The sequence below is a fragment of the Semicossyphus pulcher genome, unplaced genomic scaffold (assembly GCF_022749685.1).
Source record: "Semicossyphus pulcher isolate SPU_LCO1_2020_fin unplaced genomic scaffold, fSemPul1.0.p SCAF_20, whole genome shotgun sequence".
Classification (NCBI taxonomy): Eukaryota; Metazoa; Chordata; class Actinopteri; order Labriformes; family Labridae; genus Semicossyphus; species Semicossyphus pulcher.
The window spans coordinates 8,675,530-8,693,877 of NW_027211694.1; the positions used below are offsets into that span (position 1 = coordinate 8,675,530).

Genomic DNA, 18,348 nt, shown 5'->3' on the forward strand with positions numbered 1-18,348 from the left:
ACATCTGTTGTCCCTTGGTGTGAAGCAATGCACATATACTGTATGTATGTAGTCATACAACAATGTGACAATGATAATACAGCGTAACTTTAAAAAATACACCATTTCACTACGCAATATCAGACCTTAACAGACCTTGATGTTGCATGTTCTGTGCCATTTGTTTGGCTTGAGTTAGCATTCCAACATAGACCAACTTAAATCAATTAAAAGCCTTCATTTTGTGTCAATATACCTCCCAGTTAAATTTAATATAACTTGTTAATTCTACGATATAGATGTGGAACCTGCACATCAAAAAAGTACATTTTAGTTACTTTACAAAGTCACCATACTAACATGGCGGCCATTTCTCTCTGTCACTTTCAGGGGAAGGAAGCTTAGGCTAATTTAATGAGGCTGTATTTCAGGTAAGCTAGTCCAGCTAGGTAGCTCAGCTACTTAAAGGACAAATGATATTCTCCTAACAGAGGGACTTGGGCCATAGTTCAAGCTAAAACTAATCTAATTGGTGAAACATTAGCTACCGTAAGACAACAGCTAATGCTAGCTTTCCACCACTTCATAGCTAACATTACTTTTTGATAGTGTTACACAATACCATAGGATAGGCATCTTAAATTCCTAGCTAACAGTGATGTTAGTCAGCTAATGGTACTGCTAGCTAATATTTAGATGAATAGCTCCTAACGTTAGCTAATGCGCACTCTCTTCCTCTTTGTCATGGATTTATTTTAAGCTAGTTAGCACTTGTTCCTGTGCTCGCCCTAATTAAATTACTACTCTATACACGACAGCATTAGTCGGTGTTAGATTCAGTTAAAGGAATACAGATTACACTAACTAGCTAGTTTAGAGATTGTTTGGTTTTGTAAGAAAGTAATAGCACCTAGCCAGTAGGTATTAATGGAAAATCTGCTGGCTCCTAAGCCAACAGGCCAGCCATAGAACCGGACCAATGACTATATGGATGGACGGCAGGTCTCCATCTGCTCTTATTGTACGGAATTGATGCCAAAATAGCACCTGTGATAGGCGCTGCCATCTTGCCATGGTGACGTCATTTGGAGCCAGAGTTGCACAGTAGAGATCGGCGGGTGACACCGCTGTTTTTGTTACGTTTCCTCTCGCTGATGGTCCTCTACTCTGCCAGTCCGGAACAGATTGGCTGCAGGAGCTGTATTGGTCAACAGAGCTGTCAATCATTTTTTTACAGCATCAAATAACTGATTAAAAATAAAGTCAGAAAAATGAACACTTGGACGCAAATCAGCATGATAAGAACTAACTATAATGACAGAAACCGTGTTTGAGAAACATTTAAGTGTATTTTGATTTTATAGTTTGACTCATGTCCCATCTGTTAACATGGAGGAGGCGGGCTTTATAACCTGTACTGCAGCCAGTCAGCAGGGAGCGATAGAGATGTTTTGACTTCACTTTTAGGGAACTGTCATGTCGTCCATCTTTTTATGCAGTCTATGGTCCTGACACTTCTAATATTAAGTCACCTTCTAACCAGGAACTGTGACCTACTCTATTCTTTATTTTCCTTCCAAATTCAAAATTGCCTGTGCAGGAGCTCTAGATGTTTATATTTCCTCTCTGATTTATGTGGTAATCATTATCTTTAGTTCTGGAATCTATATAGTTGCCCAAGTTAATAAAGGGCTATAAAAGACCATAAAAATGTCCCAACATCAGTAGATTATAATGAGTAGTTTTCCCAACCATAGAACATAATCTAGATCAAATAAACGCTGAACAAGTTATAACAGCGATATAAAATCTGTTTTTTCTCTCTCTCTCTCTCTCCAGCTTTTGTGCACATTGTCCTGAGTCTGTCAAGTCAAGAATTTAACTCGGTGATAGACCCAGCTAGACAGAAACAGAGACTATAACTCGTCACCATTACAGGCTGTGAGGACCGAGTGACTTCCTGACCCCACTGGTTGGCATTGGGCACACCATGGGGAAGACTGGGCAGAGTACTGTGGACTTAAACTCCCCTACAGAAGTCAAACAAGCAGTTCCCTTTGAGGAGCTGGACCTTGCTGCACCACCTGCAGACGAAAAGAAAAAAGAAGAACCACCTGACAGAGGAAGCTGGAAAGGAAAGTTTGACTTCCTGCTGTCGTGTGTTGGATACGCCATTGGCCTCGGAAATGTCTGGAGGTTCCCTTATCTGTGCGGCAAGAATGGTGGAGGTAAGAGCGGTATCATGAGACTGATAGAACCAGAAGTGTCTCAGTTAATTCTGCTAAAATACTTTGAGGGCATATATGTACACTCTAATAAAACAACATTGTATCCTTTGCTGGTACCACTTGGTGCTACCAGTTGCATTTCTTAAGGCATCCTTTCCTTAAGCTGCCTAGCATCTTAAGAGCAGATACAAGGTGGCATATGAAGCCTTATATCTGCCTTGTTTTAGCTCAGGTTTTGCTTCATTGTAGCCCAACCAGGAAGTTTATGCAACAATCCAATCACAGTCACTGTAGTCTCTAAATGGTTCCAAACATCTTCTCATTCCTTTATCACATCCTTTTTGCGTCTCAAACATTAGTTAGCGTCTTTTTGGTTAGGTTCAGGCACAAAACTGCCGCCTTGGCTAGGTCTTGTGTTGTATTTCCCCCATCACCCGCTAAAGCACCTTTTGTCAGTTTTTCTATGTCACTAGCGGCAGTTGGGTCCACGACAAAATGAAGAGTCAACTATACCAACACAACCCCCTGTAGCACATTTACTCCGTCATTTTTATCACCAGCTAGCAGCATGCTAATCATGTACAACTAGCTAGTGTACCATGTTAAGCAAGGTCACCTTTTCTACGTCACTCGCAGCAGTTGGGTCCACGACAACATGAAGAGTCAACTTTGCCTTCGAGCATCCTCGATCTGCCCCTCTTGAACTGAGCTAAACACAACCAACACAACCCCTTGTAGCACATTTACTCTCTTTATTATCACCAGCTAACAGCATGCTAATCACGTACAACTAGCTACTGCACCAGGCTAAGCAAGGTCACCTTCAGCTCCTTAATCCTAGCAAACACCAAATGAAAAACACATATCCACTATGTAATGTTTACTTATGTCACGCTAAGTAGCGTGCCTATTTGGCCGCCAAATGAACCAAAAAACCTGACTAGCTTACCCGGCTAGTAGAATGCTAATAGCACGTCATTCTAACTAGCAAGCTGCTGGGGCCACCATATAACCAAACAATCTTCTTCAGCTACCCCAACCTGGCAATCAACAAAGCATGTATTTGTTGTATAAATATACCCATCTCGTCCACTGGCCCTGCTTCGCCTCAGAGACTTCTGTTAGCCACTTAGCAGCCTCTTCTTGCCTTTGAATATCCTCTACAACCAGTTACAACCTGTTACAGGGAACTCCCAAACACTTGGTCATACATTTATCAGTTACTCTCTCACAGAAGATTCTCACTATTTTCTACATTTTGAAATATGTACAGCGAACACTCTCAGACGCCACAATAATCGAGGCAGCAGCATTTTACTTGAATTCTCTGTCCTCGTAATGCAGTCCATTACCTGCTGCCTTAACCCCTGGATCTGCTCCTTATCACTTTACACCCTCGGCTACCGCCTTCCTAAACTTTAACTTGCTTCTCAAACACTGTCTGACTTGTCGTCTTATATATAAAAAGCGTCTTGCGTGAGGGTTTTTACATCCATTGGGTGATTCACTGCCACAATGGGAGACATTTCTAGAGGTAAACCTAACTCCCTGCCTGTATGCAGCTTTTTTAAGAAAGCCTCTAACTTCCTGTTATTCCCTTTAGAGTGAAACTTTTCTCCCTACTACATAAAACCATAGCAAGCTTATGTTTTCCTAAAGCTTTCTGCTATCCTTAAAGTTGCAAACCCTTTATTTGAGGCCATTGTGCAGCACATTAATGCCCCCTTGACTTCCTCTAAAGCTAACATTAAAAACACATTTATATTTACTGACGCATATTTAATCAGTTCTAAAATGTTGTGTCTGGCAAAGATACTCCCTGGTCTTCTAGCACTTCTCATAAAATGCTCATAATAAAATAAATCAGGCAGGAGCCGTGGTTTAACAAACAAGAAATATCACAGCAACATTTAATTTATTTTCCTGCTAAAATGATGAAGAAACTCTTTTTTAGCTTAAATTGAATAGACAGGTTTCATTCAGTTTCTAAATGATATTATGAGCTGTCAATCAAAGTATCATACCTATGTTAAAATGCGGTACTCGTATGACTCTGGCATGTTAATGATGTACTTTTTTATAAACCTCCCAGGGGCCTTCCTGATCCCGTACTTCATGACCCTGGTGTTTGCCGGGATACCTCTCTTCCTCCTGGAGACGTCTCTGGGTCAGTTCACCTCAGTGGGGGGGCTGGGGGTGTGGAAGCTCCTGCCTATGATGAAAGGTAAGATGCGTACACAAATAGGAAGAGATATTGAAGTCATCCGTTCTTATGTTATTAAAATGTAGCCATGTAATTTGACCCCCTCCAGTGAAAATCAAGTGTTTAACCTTGTAAACATCTCCATGTGGTGTTCTTCATGTGCTACAAAACATATCAGGGAACACATCAGCAGTCATCTCCATGGCTGGGCCTTTTAAACTGCAGTGTACCAAGGACAGGCTGAACAACACATTTTCAGATTGGCAGGTTTAAGACGTCACAAACCTAAGGAGCCAATCCCGTTAATGGACGGGGTGCGCTATGCATATCATTATGTGCAACCTATGGCAACCACGGCTGTAACCGTCATCGTAATTTTTGCAAACTCACTACTAACGTTAACGTTACTACTACTAATTACTACATTTCAAGCTAGCTACGTTTCAACAAGTTGCCGCTAAACACTGGCAGAGTGTTTTGTTTCATGACAGAGGGGGCGGAGAAATGTGCATAGTGGGCGGGGACTATGCTGATTGGGGAATTTTTAATGAGGGAGAGGGAGGAGGTGCCTTGGGAGGATTTTTACAAGGTAGTTAAACCTATTTTGCTGAAAAAAAATATCAGACACAATTTATTATTTCAAGCAGAGGATTTTATGTGTCTTTAAACATGACTGGAGCTGCTCTTTAAAGATATGATGTTCCTTAGTGGATGTGGATAAATGTTCTGAGTATCCAAACAGGGAAATGTGTCACACGAATATGTCCTTTGGTGACAGGCAATTCAAAATCTACATTACTCACAATGTAGATTACAAGTCTATTTACTCCACTCGGCTTTGCTGTCTCTAAAAAGATGAGGAGACAGCAACAGTAAAGGATTTTCCAGTTTAAGCAGCTTGTGCAGCTCGTGCTTGATGGTAGCAATTACACCACAGCCTCCAAGCTCGATCGGCTCAAGTGAAGCAATCAAGAAATAAAAAATAATAATAATGATGATTAAGATTATAACTAACTGTTTCCCACCTGCTCTGGTGTTTTAATTTGCGTGTTAGCTGACCTGTTAAACATTGATGTCTGTGCCTCCTTCTTCTTCAGGTGTCGGAATGGCCGCAGTGGTCCTCTCCTTCTGGCTCAACATCTACTATATCATCATCATCGCCTGGGCGCTCTACTACTTATTTAACTCCTTTGGCTCGGTATGTTACATATCAATAAATCACGAGGAAGCAAACCCAAACTGAAATTTTGTACATTTTAACTACACCTGAAATGATTAGTTGATTAATTCAAATCAACTTTTTTTTCTCCTCATAATTATTTGAATTAATCAAGAAACTGACAAAATTATCAGATTAATCAAAAACAAAAATGGTTATTTGCAGCCACAGTTTGAAGTAAAGCTTGATGCTTTAAATTTCTCATTCTGTCGTAGAATTAAAAGTATCTGAATGAAAAGCTAAGTGATTAATGAACAAGCAGTACTTTTAAATAAACAATGATGAAATGACTAGTTGTAATGTGAAAGTTATCGATTGCAATGACAACGCCATGTAGAATTATCAATCAACTCTCTATTTACCAAGAGTTGGCTCAATTAGAAACACGCTGGTGAATTTAGCGAAGCATTTAGCCGCTAGAGACCAAAGTATAGTTGGAGGAAACCCAAATTGAGCAACAAGGATAATACACTTTAAATGTTTGTATAAAAGCAGGAGGACATGAACAAGACTTTAAAGGAGCCAGTCGCCCCTGGAAAAAGCAACTGTCAGTCAAAGGTGGTGTTCTCTGTAATCCATAGAAGCAATAATATTTGAAATTGGCGCCATAGCTGTGGAGAAAGTTGTACAAGCAGCTCGTGGTTTCGCCTGTTCTACATTCCTACAACACCCAGCGTGCATTGCGCCCCTCCCTCTGAAAGGAACGGCCCAGCGAGAGACGCTGGAGTGAAATACTATGGTTTCACTGCAGGCGCTGGCTCAGAGCGGGACAGAATCCGAAATACAACCAGAATATACCGGTGGATCGTCTAAAAAATCTTCAGGTCTGCAGTCTACATTTCAAACCTGACGATTTTGAACGAGACATGACATCAGAGGCGGGCGTCCTAGATTGAGGAAGTGTAGTTAGGCAAGCTCCCTGGCCTCCGCCAGATGACACGTTTTAAGTAGTCTGAGGTTTTCCAGGGTCCATTGGAAAAACGGATAGAGTCCAAAGGCACAGAGCCAAATTGCATTTTCTTTCCCACCACAATGGCATTAGCTTCCCATAATAGCATGATAGGACTTAACTTGTTCCCGCTGCCCCCTGGTGGACAAAAATAGAAAACAAAGACACTTGAGTTTTGTTTATCAGTTCCTCCAGCCTCCTAGTCACGACTTCTCTCGGCCTGTTTTTCTCTGTTTTGGCTCAAAGAGCAGAACATTTGAAGACTTTGCAGACATGTGCTTGAGGCTCTCGAGTTGGGAAAAATTAATAATTTGGCAGAGAAAAATATCGGTTTCAATGTTTCTCTCTGAAGGCCAAAAATAAGGTTAGGTTATTAATGTGACTGTTGAGAGTCAAGATGAAACGTTCGAAGTTTATTTTTCTATGAAGAAAAGCAGAATTGTGTTGAACATATTTTTGTTTCTGTGTGCAGGAGCTGCCTTGGCAAAGCTGCGATAACCCCTGGAACACAGAGAAATGTTTTTCCAACTACAGCCTGACAGACACCACCAACCTGACCAGCGCTGTCACCGAGTTCTGGGAGTAAGTCAGCCAGATTCTATCCTGTCATACAGCATGTGTGTGTACAAGAGCGCGCAAGCTGTTTCTGGGAGCTATTTGTGCTGTCTGAATTCATTGTATTGTGTGTGTTTGTAGGCGTAACATGCACCAGATGAGTAGTGGTCTGGAGGAGCCGGGGGAGCTACGCTGGCCCTTAGTGGGCACTCTGGGGCTGGCCTGGGTGCTCGTTTACTTCTCAATCTGGAAAGGAGTGGAGTGGACGGGGAAGGTCAGACTCAAATGTTACGCTCTCCATCACCAGACTTCTCCTCCTACATCATGCAGTCTCCTTTCTCTCGACTACTTCTCTTCCGTCCTATAAATGATTAACTTTAAGTCATGCAATCGATACTAGACTGACAGATTTTACAGACAAAAAGTAGGCCCAAATCAAGCCTGGCTTAAATGACATTTGGTTTTGTTGGTCTTTATTTATCATTCCATGTTGTCTCGAGAGGAAGGGATTTATCTGAATATAGCCTAACACCGTCAGTGAAAACCGCCCCATTGGCACAAAAAGTAGCCCAAATAATCACAACTTAATTTCACCCGCCTGATTAAAACCGCCCAATTTGGCAACACAGAGCCATAAAAGCACTCAGGAGGCAAAACTGATGTTCTAACTGACTGGAGACAATTAAAGAGATGCATGAGATTCTCCCTCATGAGTTAGGCGGAAGCAGATATTCACAGTTATTGAGTTCAATGACTGTAGTGATGGTTTTAGTTACGTCTCCTCTCGCCGTTCGTGCTCCGGAACAGATCGGCAGCAGGAGCGGTATTTGTCAACAGAGCTGTCAACCATCCTTTTTACAGCATCAAATAACTAATTAAAACTAACCTTGTCAGAAAAATAAACACTTGGACGTAAATCAGCGTGATAACTCCAAGCTCCCTCTGGATGACTGAGCTTCTAACCCTATCTCTAAGGCTGAGCCCAGACACCCTACAGTGCCCGCAATAACGCTGCACCGATCCGTCTGTCAACCACACGATCCATTTTACCCCCACTCGTGAACAAGACCCTGAGACACTTGACCTCCTTCGCTGGGGTTGCACCTCTCCTCCCACCTGAGGGGTTGCTGACTCTCATTCTAACCACTTCGCACTTGCCCGCAAACCTCCCCAATGACTGCTGGAGGTCACAGCTTGATGAAGCCACTCTCCTCTCCCCGGCTGCGTCTTGAGATCCTGTCCATGAAAATCACAGACAGAATGGCGGAGGCCAACACCCACTGGAAACATGTTTGACTTTGCCACCTCTCACTTTTAGTTATACAGAGACCTGATGGCCCGTAGTAGGTGACCCGATACCCCATATTCCCGCAGTACCCCCCTGACTCCTTGTCAAATATGATCCCCTATATTCCTATTAGGGATGCACGATATTGGATTTTTTGCCGATATCCGATATGCCGATATTTTACAACTCATTTAGCCGATTACCGATACCGATATTTTTTCCCCGCACACCTAATTGCAGAGATCATCAACTCTCTTCTGTATTGGAATTAACGTACAGTATAATGGTGATACTCTTATCACATTTGTTACAACGGTCGGGGTGACGGGTCTTGAGATGGTAAATCAAGTTTGCAGTGTTGAAAGACTTTGCCTTGGCTCCTCCTCGCATCACCGAAGCTGAGCAGTCATTGCAAATAGCAGTTTTGCTTTCTATTTCGGACACTTTGAAAAACTTCCACACCACGGACATTTTGGCTTCTAACTCTCTCATGCTGCAGGTAGACACATGTGACGTCATCACGCTGCCCCGCGCAGGTCTTCTTCGCACCAGGGACATTGCGCCGAGGTTGGGCATTTAATCAAGTATGCAGCAGCCCATTATTTTATCGGTTAATTAAATCGGCGGATATCGGCGTGTTGGCCGATGTCCGATAGTTAATTTTTAAGCCAATATCGGCTGATGCCGATAACGTGCCGATAATATCGTGCATCCCTAATTCCTATTGGTGTTCCATTTTTCATTCGTATATCTTCTTTAAAGTTTGACTTTTGTGATGATGACATATGATTTACTGATTGGAGAACTTTAAAATGGTCTCTATATATTGATTCTGATCCCTCCGTAGATTGCAAAATGAAAGTAAGCTCATCAAAACAGGACAGACTTTAATTTGCTGCACAGAACTCTCTCAGCATTTAATTCAGGTACAGAACAGGAAACTTTTTAAAAAGTTATTAATTAATCCCAAACCGCCGGATTATTTAAAGGTAACACAAAGAGAGTCGGAAAAGTGAAAAAACTCCCACCGCCTGCTGCATTGGGTGTTTTAATTTAAAGTCGAAGCGATGTATGTGAGCGGGAACGCTTCCACGTTCACTGCCAGGGATAATTGGATTTTAATGTGTGTGTGAAAAATGAATTCCCCGAGGCGCTGGCCCTGATGGACATTACCAATTAAACATAATCATTATGCTACAGAAGTGCTGGCCTCATCCTAAAGGCTCTGGCAGCATCTTTTGGCAAAGAGAAGCCATGGAAATATTCTAGTAGATGAGAATATTTAACTCTGTGGCGACAAGGGATTTGACTTTTAGTTATTAAGGAGAAAAAAATATGTTAATTTCAGCCTTAAAATTCTTTCTACATCTTTCTTAGGTGGTTTATTTCTCTGCTACGTACCCCTACTTCATGCTCTTCATCCTCTTCTTTCGTGGGGTCACTCTGCCCGGAGCCATAGACGGGATCCGCTTCTACATTACCCCAGATTTCCAAAAGCTCATCCGGTCTGAGGTACACAGTTTGCACACAGCCAATCAGACAAACTTCCATATAAACAAGCAGACATGAATATGGGTGCATACTGTATGTGTGGTCCGACAGGTGTGGCTGGATGCAGCAACTCAAATCTTCTTCTCCTACGGCCTGGGCCTGGGCTCGCTCATCGCGCTGGGAAGCTACAACACGTACCACAACGACGTCTACAAGTAGGAACGCACGCTCAAAACCTCCATGTCCTATTTGACTGTTGGATTTTTTCTCTATTGATAATCTTGTTTCCTGTGTCTTCAGAGACTCCATCATCGTGTGCTGCATCAACTCCTGCACCAGCATGTTCGCTGGCTTTGTCATCTTCTCCATCGTTGGCTTCATGTCCCATATCACCAAGAAGCCTGTGAAGGAACTGGCAGCATCAGGTACAGCGCTGTGTTTGGTGATGCAAAACAGCATGGTGCATCTAAAAATAAGTCGGAAAGTCTCGTTGTAGGATTTATGTCTGCGATATGCTGCTGTGGAGGAAGTATTCAGATCCTTACTGCATCGAAATTGATACGTAAAATAGTATTAGAAATAAAAGTACTTAATGTTTTCGTTTGGGTAGTATTTACACATATACTTTAATTTGTTTCCTGTTACTGTTTCAAAATAAAGCCACACAATGTTTGAGCTTTTAATTCTAACTTTTTTTACACCTGTATTTATTCTGCTTTCTAACCGCGTTGCAAACTTTGAATGTGAGAAAGTATGACTTAAACTACTCTGATAAAGCTGTAGGACAGTGAACTGTAAATGATTTTATCATATATATATATTTTTTTATATTAACGACTTTTATTACACAGCTGTGCTAAATACTTGATTCTGCTTGGTTAATTACGGCATTCCGAGGTCTGTTATTTCTCCATAACAGACCGTTGCTATGAAGGACAGACCGTTGCTAGGGATGTGGCTCTAATCACACAATCCAGAGGACAAACTGTAATCATATCAATCTGCCGAAAGAAGTCTGAAAGTCGGTCTGTTTACAGAGGGATAATGTTTCCATTTAATGTGAAAACCCTGCCGGGGTTCCATTCCGCTTTAACAACCTGCTCACTAAGCATTATTGCTTTCATATTGTTGAGATAAAAGTAAAAAAAACCCAGCACTGGTGGACACTGTCCTTCACAATAAAACTGACCACACAAAGCAGTCTATAAAAATGTAAATGAGTGGCACTTTCCCCCAAGTCTTCCAAAATAAAAGTGTTATTGCTGTTTTATTTATCTATATTTAATGGGTGAATAGAAATCATTCAATAACTTTTAAGGACATGAACATATGTGGGCCCTGGTATGGTGGTGTTTATGATTTTCTGTATGCCGCAGTATAATGTCATATGATAAACATTTGCAATTCTAATGTTGTGTTTTCTTTGTGACATTCAGGTCCAGGTCTGGCATTTTTAGCTTATCCTCAGGCCGTCACCCAGCTGCCCATGTCCTCTCTGTGGGCCATCCTCTTCTTCTCCATGCTCATGATGCTCGGCCTCGACAGCCAGGTACAGACAGCACACACTTTACCTGTTGCTTAACAGATGGTATCATTTATTAGATTTATTTTAGCCTCACTGATTGTATCACTGTTAAACCAACAGAAGCTTCTGTATAAGTGATGTAAATCATTCATTTTGAATGATGCCATTCTGTTAACATTATAGCTATGTCTCAATTCAGAAGATCCTTCGGGCCTGTTGTTTTAAGTGAAATAAATGAGATGGTCTGGTTTGCGGAGGATTTCCTGCTTGCGTCACCAACTGTTCCCGCCCTTACCCTTGCGTCACCATACGCTGTTCCTGTCGCCTAGCAACAGGTAGCTAGCTGGCTAAATTAACCTATTATTTTAAAGATCATTTGAAGTTTCAAGGCCCCTTTAATTTTTTTTTTTTACATTTGTATCTCTAGCTATTTGATTGAGTTCAAACCAAAAATGTTTACATTTAAAGTGTATTCCTTGGCCACAAAGGGTGCACCCGATGCATCTTTCACGGACCAGGAAAAGGAGGACGCATTTGTCGGACGCATCTGAAGGAGCCTTCGAAATGCCGCTGAGACGCAATCGGCCTTCAAATACGTCCTTCACAGGCTGCAGCTGCTAAATTGGGACACTTATATCTTAACTAAATGACATACCCTCATAAGAGAGCAATGAGCGGAACAAGCAGCAGAAAGTTCTGCCCTCGTTTGCCCTGAATTTAGTCTCTCAGGCTATATACCTACTGCCATACCTTATTTGTGAAGGTTAATGGGAGTCTATTCAGCTTGAAATAAATACCTGCAGGCACTACTCAAGGCTGAAATTGGTCCTACAAACCTTTTAAGAAAAGGAATTTCCATAATGAGTCTGACAATATTTTAAAAGTGGACTTCTAAGTCGTACTAAGGAGTACTGCTTAGTTCACAAGCTACTGAACACTCTGACCCATGTCTCTTAATAATGTCAGTTATAACGTCCTGTATTAGTTCTGCACAGTGGAAGGCTTCATCACAGCTCTGATGGATGAATATCCGCTGCTTCTGAGAAAGAGGAAGAAGGTCTTCATCCTCATCGTCTGCCTCATCTCTTTTATCATCGGCTTCTCCAACATCACACAGGTACAGCTGTTAGCTTGTACTGCAGGATGTGTTCACTTTAAAGTATTTTAAAACGTTCTCACAATAACCTGAGGTGTACATGCGTCATGCATATTTCATTCGATAAAAACAGGGATATTAATATTCAGCTTCTAAAGCAGATGTGTGTCTTACTGTGTGTGTGTGTGTGTGTGTGTGTGTGTGTGTTAAACTCCCTCAGGGTGGTCTGTACGTGTTCAAGCTGTTTGATTACTACTCCGCCAGTGGGATGTGTCTGCTGTTTCTTGTCTTCTTCGAGACAGTTTCAATATCCTGGTTCTATGGTAGGAAATCTTTTTTATGCCGTTTGTGCTGTAGAGTGAAATCAGATGTAACTCAAATAAGACTATTTTGCAAAGTCACCAAATGAATCAAGCATGTAGATGTCCTATACACTCTAATGAAGCTGTTCAACAGGAAATTACTTTTATCTGCTCTATTTTTTCCTGATAACACTCCATTCTGCTTTCCCGCTCTTTCACCCCATATGGCTTTGTTCTGTTATGTTTTATCTCCACATTAACACACACACACACTTTGTCTTTGTCCCCGTCCCTTTATGCCACAGGAGCTGAAAGGTTTTATAAGAACATAGAGGACATGATTGGCTACAGGCCATGCGGATGGTGGAAGCTCTGTTGGATGTTTTTCACGCCGATGATCTGCCTGGTAGGAGAGAAATGATTATCGATTTAACGCCCTCAATACGAGTCAAAATCCACCATGTGCTGGTGAGATCTATGAACCAATCAGGATACAGCGTGTTCCGATAGGTACACAGAATTGATGACATTGCTGAATTGGCAATTTATACTTGAACTGATTGACTGTCAGACCCTCCGGGAAATCATGGCAGTGTCTTTTATCTTTACCACTGCAGTGATAAAATAAATGTACTGTACTGGAGTGTACTGGCAGCTTTGAGAACTGCTAACTCCCATCAAGCACTCATTTGATTACTGGCAGGTCAAAAGACATCAATACAGGTTAAATCAATCATGACATGTCTAATGAAATGTCTTGACAACTTCTAAATGTGATTGCTGTAAAATTTAGTACACACAGTGACCCCCATCATATTTTTTTCTCCCAAAAACATGTTTTGTGCTAAGTAGCATGTTATCTGTTAGCATGCTAACACACTAAACTACGATGGTGAGAATAGTAAACATTATACCTGTGAAATATCAGCATTTTACCACTGTTAGGAAAATAACTGCTTAAAACTCTGCCAAATATGTTAATATACTAAATCTTGACAACAACTTTTAAACATATTGCTGTTACATTTGGTACACTTAGGCCTATCTATGTCCCTATTATCATGTTTTTACGTCTAAATATGGTTTAAGAGCCAATACCTACAAAACTAAAGACAATGTAGTGCTGATTCGCAAATGTTAGCTGTTAGAATGCTAGCACGCTAAACTAGGATGGTGATAATGGCAAACATTTTACCCGCTAAACATTAGCTTGTGGGCAGTGTTATTATGAGCTTGCTAGCACTTTGATTTTAGCATTTAGCTCACAGCACCACTGTGTCCAAGTACAGTCTTATCGTGAGCCGTTAGCTAGCACTAGCATGGCTGTTTTTTAAACATGAAGGCACCAGAAAACTTGTTTTGAGAATGTAATGATGTAGCTGTTCCAAAGACATTGTTAACACAAGCTAGACATCTCAAAAAGATAGATTTTTTTAGTGAATTTATTCCAATTTTAACCACAACGTTTTTAAACATACAAATCACTAATTCAGTGCTTTGCGATCTCATTCTGTAGCCTGTTATTGGTTTACCAGTTAGAAATGACATAGACTTATAACCTTATTGTGTATTTTAGGGGGTGTTCACCTTCAGTGCCATCGAGATGACCCCTCTGACCTTGGGGAAGTATGTGTACCCGCTGTGGGGCCAAGTGATTGGCTGGTTCATGGCTTTGTCTTCGATGATACTGATCCCAGGGTATGTGGTCTACATGTTCTGCACCACCAAGGGCAGCATCAAACAGGTACAAACCTCTTATACCACTCAGTGTTTCTATGTTTTCTATTCCTGCAATTAGAGAAACATGAACCACTGTGATACAACGATTTGGAACTGAAGAGTAACTGAGAGAAAGTAAACAAAATACAAAGTACATGCGCTAGCTGAGGGATACGGTACAAAAAGGCAGGGGTTATTAAAGCTGCAGAAAATCAGGAAGAAACAAAATAAATGAGTTTGGCTCGAGGCCAACATCATTATCCTGTTTTTCTTTTGGAAAGGTATGTTTGGAAGGTGAGCACAGCTTGTTAGTCAATATTTTGTTGCTGTTTATGCCCTTCACAACCAGATTTTCGATGACTGTTGGAGAACATATTAAAAATTAAGTGGCTCTGAGATATTTATGATAAGCCCTAGTTCTAAATATTTAGCTCTTGCTGTTTTTCCTTGAATTAAAGATGTCCAAATTGCATCTAAAAAGCACATTTGGGATTTTTTAATTCATTCATTTGGACTCACAAACAAGCAGCTAATACGAATCTCAGTCTAACTCTCTTTACTTGACCAGCGTTGGCGGATGATGACGACTTCCCGGGAGGACAAAAAGCCATCGGGGCATGAAGAATTTACTCACACAGGGAGCGTGGGCGAAGCTCCTGTCTAGCCAGGATTGTTTAGGTCAAAATAATGTGATGGCCATTTCTCCCCGTCTGCGAGGACTCTTTGTTGTACGCAATGAAATTTGACGATTGCTCGGATAAAGTCTTGTCTAGTATTTTACTTTTAAATTGTAAATAAGGGAAGATGAGTCTCTGATCACACATTGAATACAATAGACCAGCTCTGAACCTGTGAACATACACCACATATATACCATTAATGTATGAATTTATAATAAGAATTTCATAATTGTCCATTTCCTCTACTCAACAAAATCACTCTTTGTTTATAAGCCACAAAAGTAATGAATGTTATATCTGATAAGACTTGATCTGAGGTGTAAAACTCTAGTGTATTGATTGTTATTTATTTGTTATTTGGTAGATTAAAGAACTAACAAGCCACTGTGATATTTTGGTCCAGTTAGCAGTCCAGTAAATATCAGTTTTACAATTAAATGTCTGTAAATATGTGGTCCCTGCTTGTGTATTTGTTACTATTATATAAATGTGATGAAAGTTGTACAGACTATACACCATAGAGAGAATCTCAATTAACACTGCTTTGCAAGATGTATAAATAATTTTGTATAATCTCAAGTATAAGCCTTCATTGTGGCTTCTTTTATTAAACTGTAAATATAATTATGTCACTATGTTAAGTATGTAATGTATTTCTTTTTTTTAAAAGTTGTTTCATACTGTCAATGATAAAGTACAATAAAAACCTGAGTTAGTTTGGGGTTAAGTCAAATAAGATGTATTAAGAATGTGCCCTTTCTTGTCAGTAAAAAAACATTTTCAAAATAAACTGCACCTGGTTACTCCAGTTTACAATGTCTTTTTGATGAGAAAAATATTTATATATATAAAAAAAACCTCCTATATACACACGAGGACGTCAATCTGTCATACATATCTAACTTCCGGTATATTAATATTTTAAGTCATGTCATCACGTTCCAGTGACGCGAGTGATAATAACTGATGACCTTTGCTGTTTGCCGTATGATTTGATTGTTTTTTTCATAAACTTTATTTAACAAACCAAATTTACCTATTACATGTAACGTATCTGTCTGATTTCCTGTGTGTGACAATGGTGACAACAAGCATACCAATATTTGACTTGACACTCGAGGAGTTACTGCTAGATTCTAATATATTCCGTAATATCCAATAACTACGTGGGTTCTAATATGTTAGAGCTAATTAGCGGATCACGAGCCGCGTTCCTATCTATAGCAAAAAAAATACTAGGGAGTGATGACATAGGTGGCGGCGATTACAAACTGCTAACCCCAGATAGCTAACTTGGTGGAGAAATGATGTTTCCACACAGAGGATAATGAGGAAGAAGAAGATGAGGACTGTGTCTGAACGAGCTGCATAAATACTGTAAGTAAGCTTCGTGAGGTTAAAGTAAGCTACTTCTGTCTTGTGCTGTGTGTCTCGGGCTAACGCTAGCAGCAGCTGGCAGGCAGCTGCTAGCTAGCAGAGGTTGTGCTGTGCTGTTTCCATAGTAACAAATGGCGAATCTGCTTTGCCGTAACGTACTCAACCCAAACAGTGCTGCAGCGGTTTGAGGTCACAGCTGAGGGATTTTGTAAATCCACAGATGTTTTCTGTGGTGGCTATGATTTGGATTGTGATGTTTATAGTTGTTGTTTACTTTTCGTTTGATAATATTGCACAGAATTATGTGTGCTTGTTTTACCTAGAGTAACGTGCATTTTAATTATATATCAGGCATGATTGAAACTTGCGTCAAAAATAATTACCATCTGCTATAAATAGTGTGTGCTAAATTCTATTTTATGATAAATATTTCAACATCAATATCAAATATAGCTAATGACTGATGGTGGCTTAAAGGGGACATATTTTAGCTTTGCAATCAAGTATTATTCTTCTATTATTCCAATGTGTTTTCAAATCAAGTTGGTAAAGTTTATTTCATTTTTAAAATTGTATACATATTTTAATAAAATTATTTTTCATAGCCTCTCCTTCCTCCTGAAACAAACAAGCCATTTTGCCATTCAAAGGTCAGACCTTAGCCACGATTGGCTGACAGTATTTGGAGTGACCACGTATCCCCTCCCTCACGTGTGCGATCCAACGTGGTGGAGCTGCTGCACTGCACTGTCACTCTAAAGTTGTAGAAAACATGGCTGCTCTAGGATCAGTTATTTGGCCTCATATGTGCGAGCCAGAATTGCCAGGAGGTATCGGAATGATAAGTTGAAATCTTAACAACAACTTGACTACAAGCGAGTGCAAGAAGGCAGCCTGAGGTGAATGACGGTGAATGATGATTGGTCGATTTCAGCGAAAGCAGGGTTCTACGTAGAAACCTTCAGCTGTTCTGAACGGCCCATTTCAGAGGCGACCTTTTGAAGAATGTAATTCTGGAATAACACGGATTATGCAGTTTTCACTGTGAACAATAAACACCCAAAAATGTGAAACATGCAAAATATGAGTATTTCCATTCAAAAGATATGGCCCCTTTAAACGTTTTGTAGAAACAAGCTGTCAAACCAAAGAACCAACAAGCAAAACAATGTGGTGAATAGACTTAAATCATCTTTAATAGCATGTTGATATACTGCAAAGACAGGTAGAGAGGGATTCAAAGCCAACTGAGGAAGGTGATGGTTCATTTCTGTCACACTCAGTTTCCACCTGTCTTTCCCTTAATATGTCCTCTTTTTGTCATTTTTTAAACTAGTATGAGCAAACACAGTGTTGAAGAGCCAGACATAAGATCCACACGTCATTCATGATGCAGTGCACTGTTATGGCAGAGCCCTTTTTCAGTTTCTTTAAGAAAGTTAGCCACTTTCATATCGTTATGCTGCAGAATGCTACATTGGTTTCCTTTCAAACACAAGATTTTCAGTATTTCTCCCAAAATGCTTGAAGATTGTTAAATAGGAAAAACTGTGCAGTCACAGACAAAGGGTAGTGAACGACAGGGAAACACATACAATCTGGCAAAATAGAGGCCTTGAATGTGCCACTGGAAATCGACGTTTCTGTTTGAAGGGGAAGTTTGCCGTCATGTTTTTTTTACAGTTCCACTAAAGCATAACAAAAAAAAATCTGTCATCTTCATCTTTGCTCAATTCA

General features: G+C 40.5%; 1 protein-coding gene across 1 annotated transcript; it reads left to right on the forward strand.

The window, feature by feature from the left end:
• The first annotated feature begins 1,969 nt into the window (after positions 1-1,969).
• On the forward strand, positions 1,970-15,296 carry slc6a1l (solute carrier family 6 member 1, like). The gene is made up of 14 exons (XM_069670714.1): positions 1,970-2,207; positions 4,300-4,431; positions 5,508-5,608; positions 7,051-7,160; positions 7,275-7,407; positions 9,799-9,933; positions 10,024-10,127; positions 10,213-10,337; positions 11,349-11,461; positions 12,423-12,554; positions 12,754-12,856; positions 13,141-13,241; positions 14,412-14,579; positions 15,123-15,296. Exons 1-14 carry the CDS (start codon positions 1,970-1,972, stop codon positions 15,216-15,218), a joined length of 1,791 nt encoding a protein of 596 aa, XP_069526815.1. The 3' UTR covers positions 15,219-15,296.
• The last annotated feature ends 3,052 nt before the right edge of the window (positions 15,297-18,348 follow it).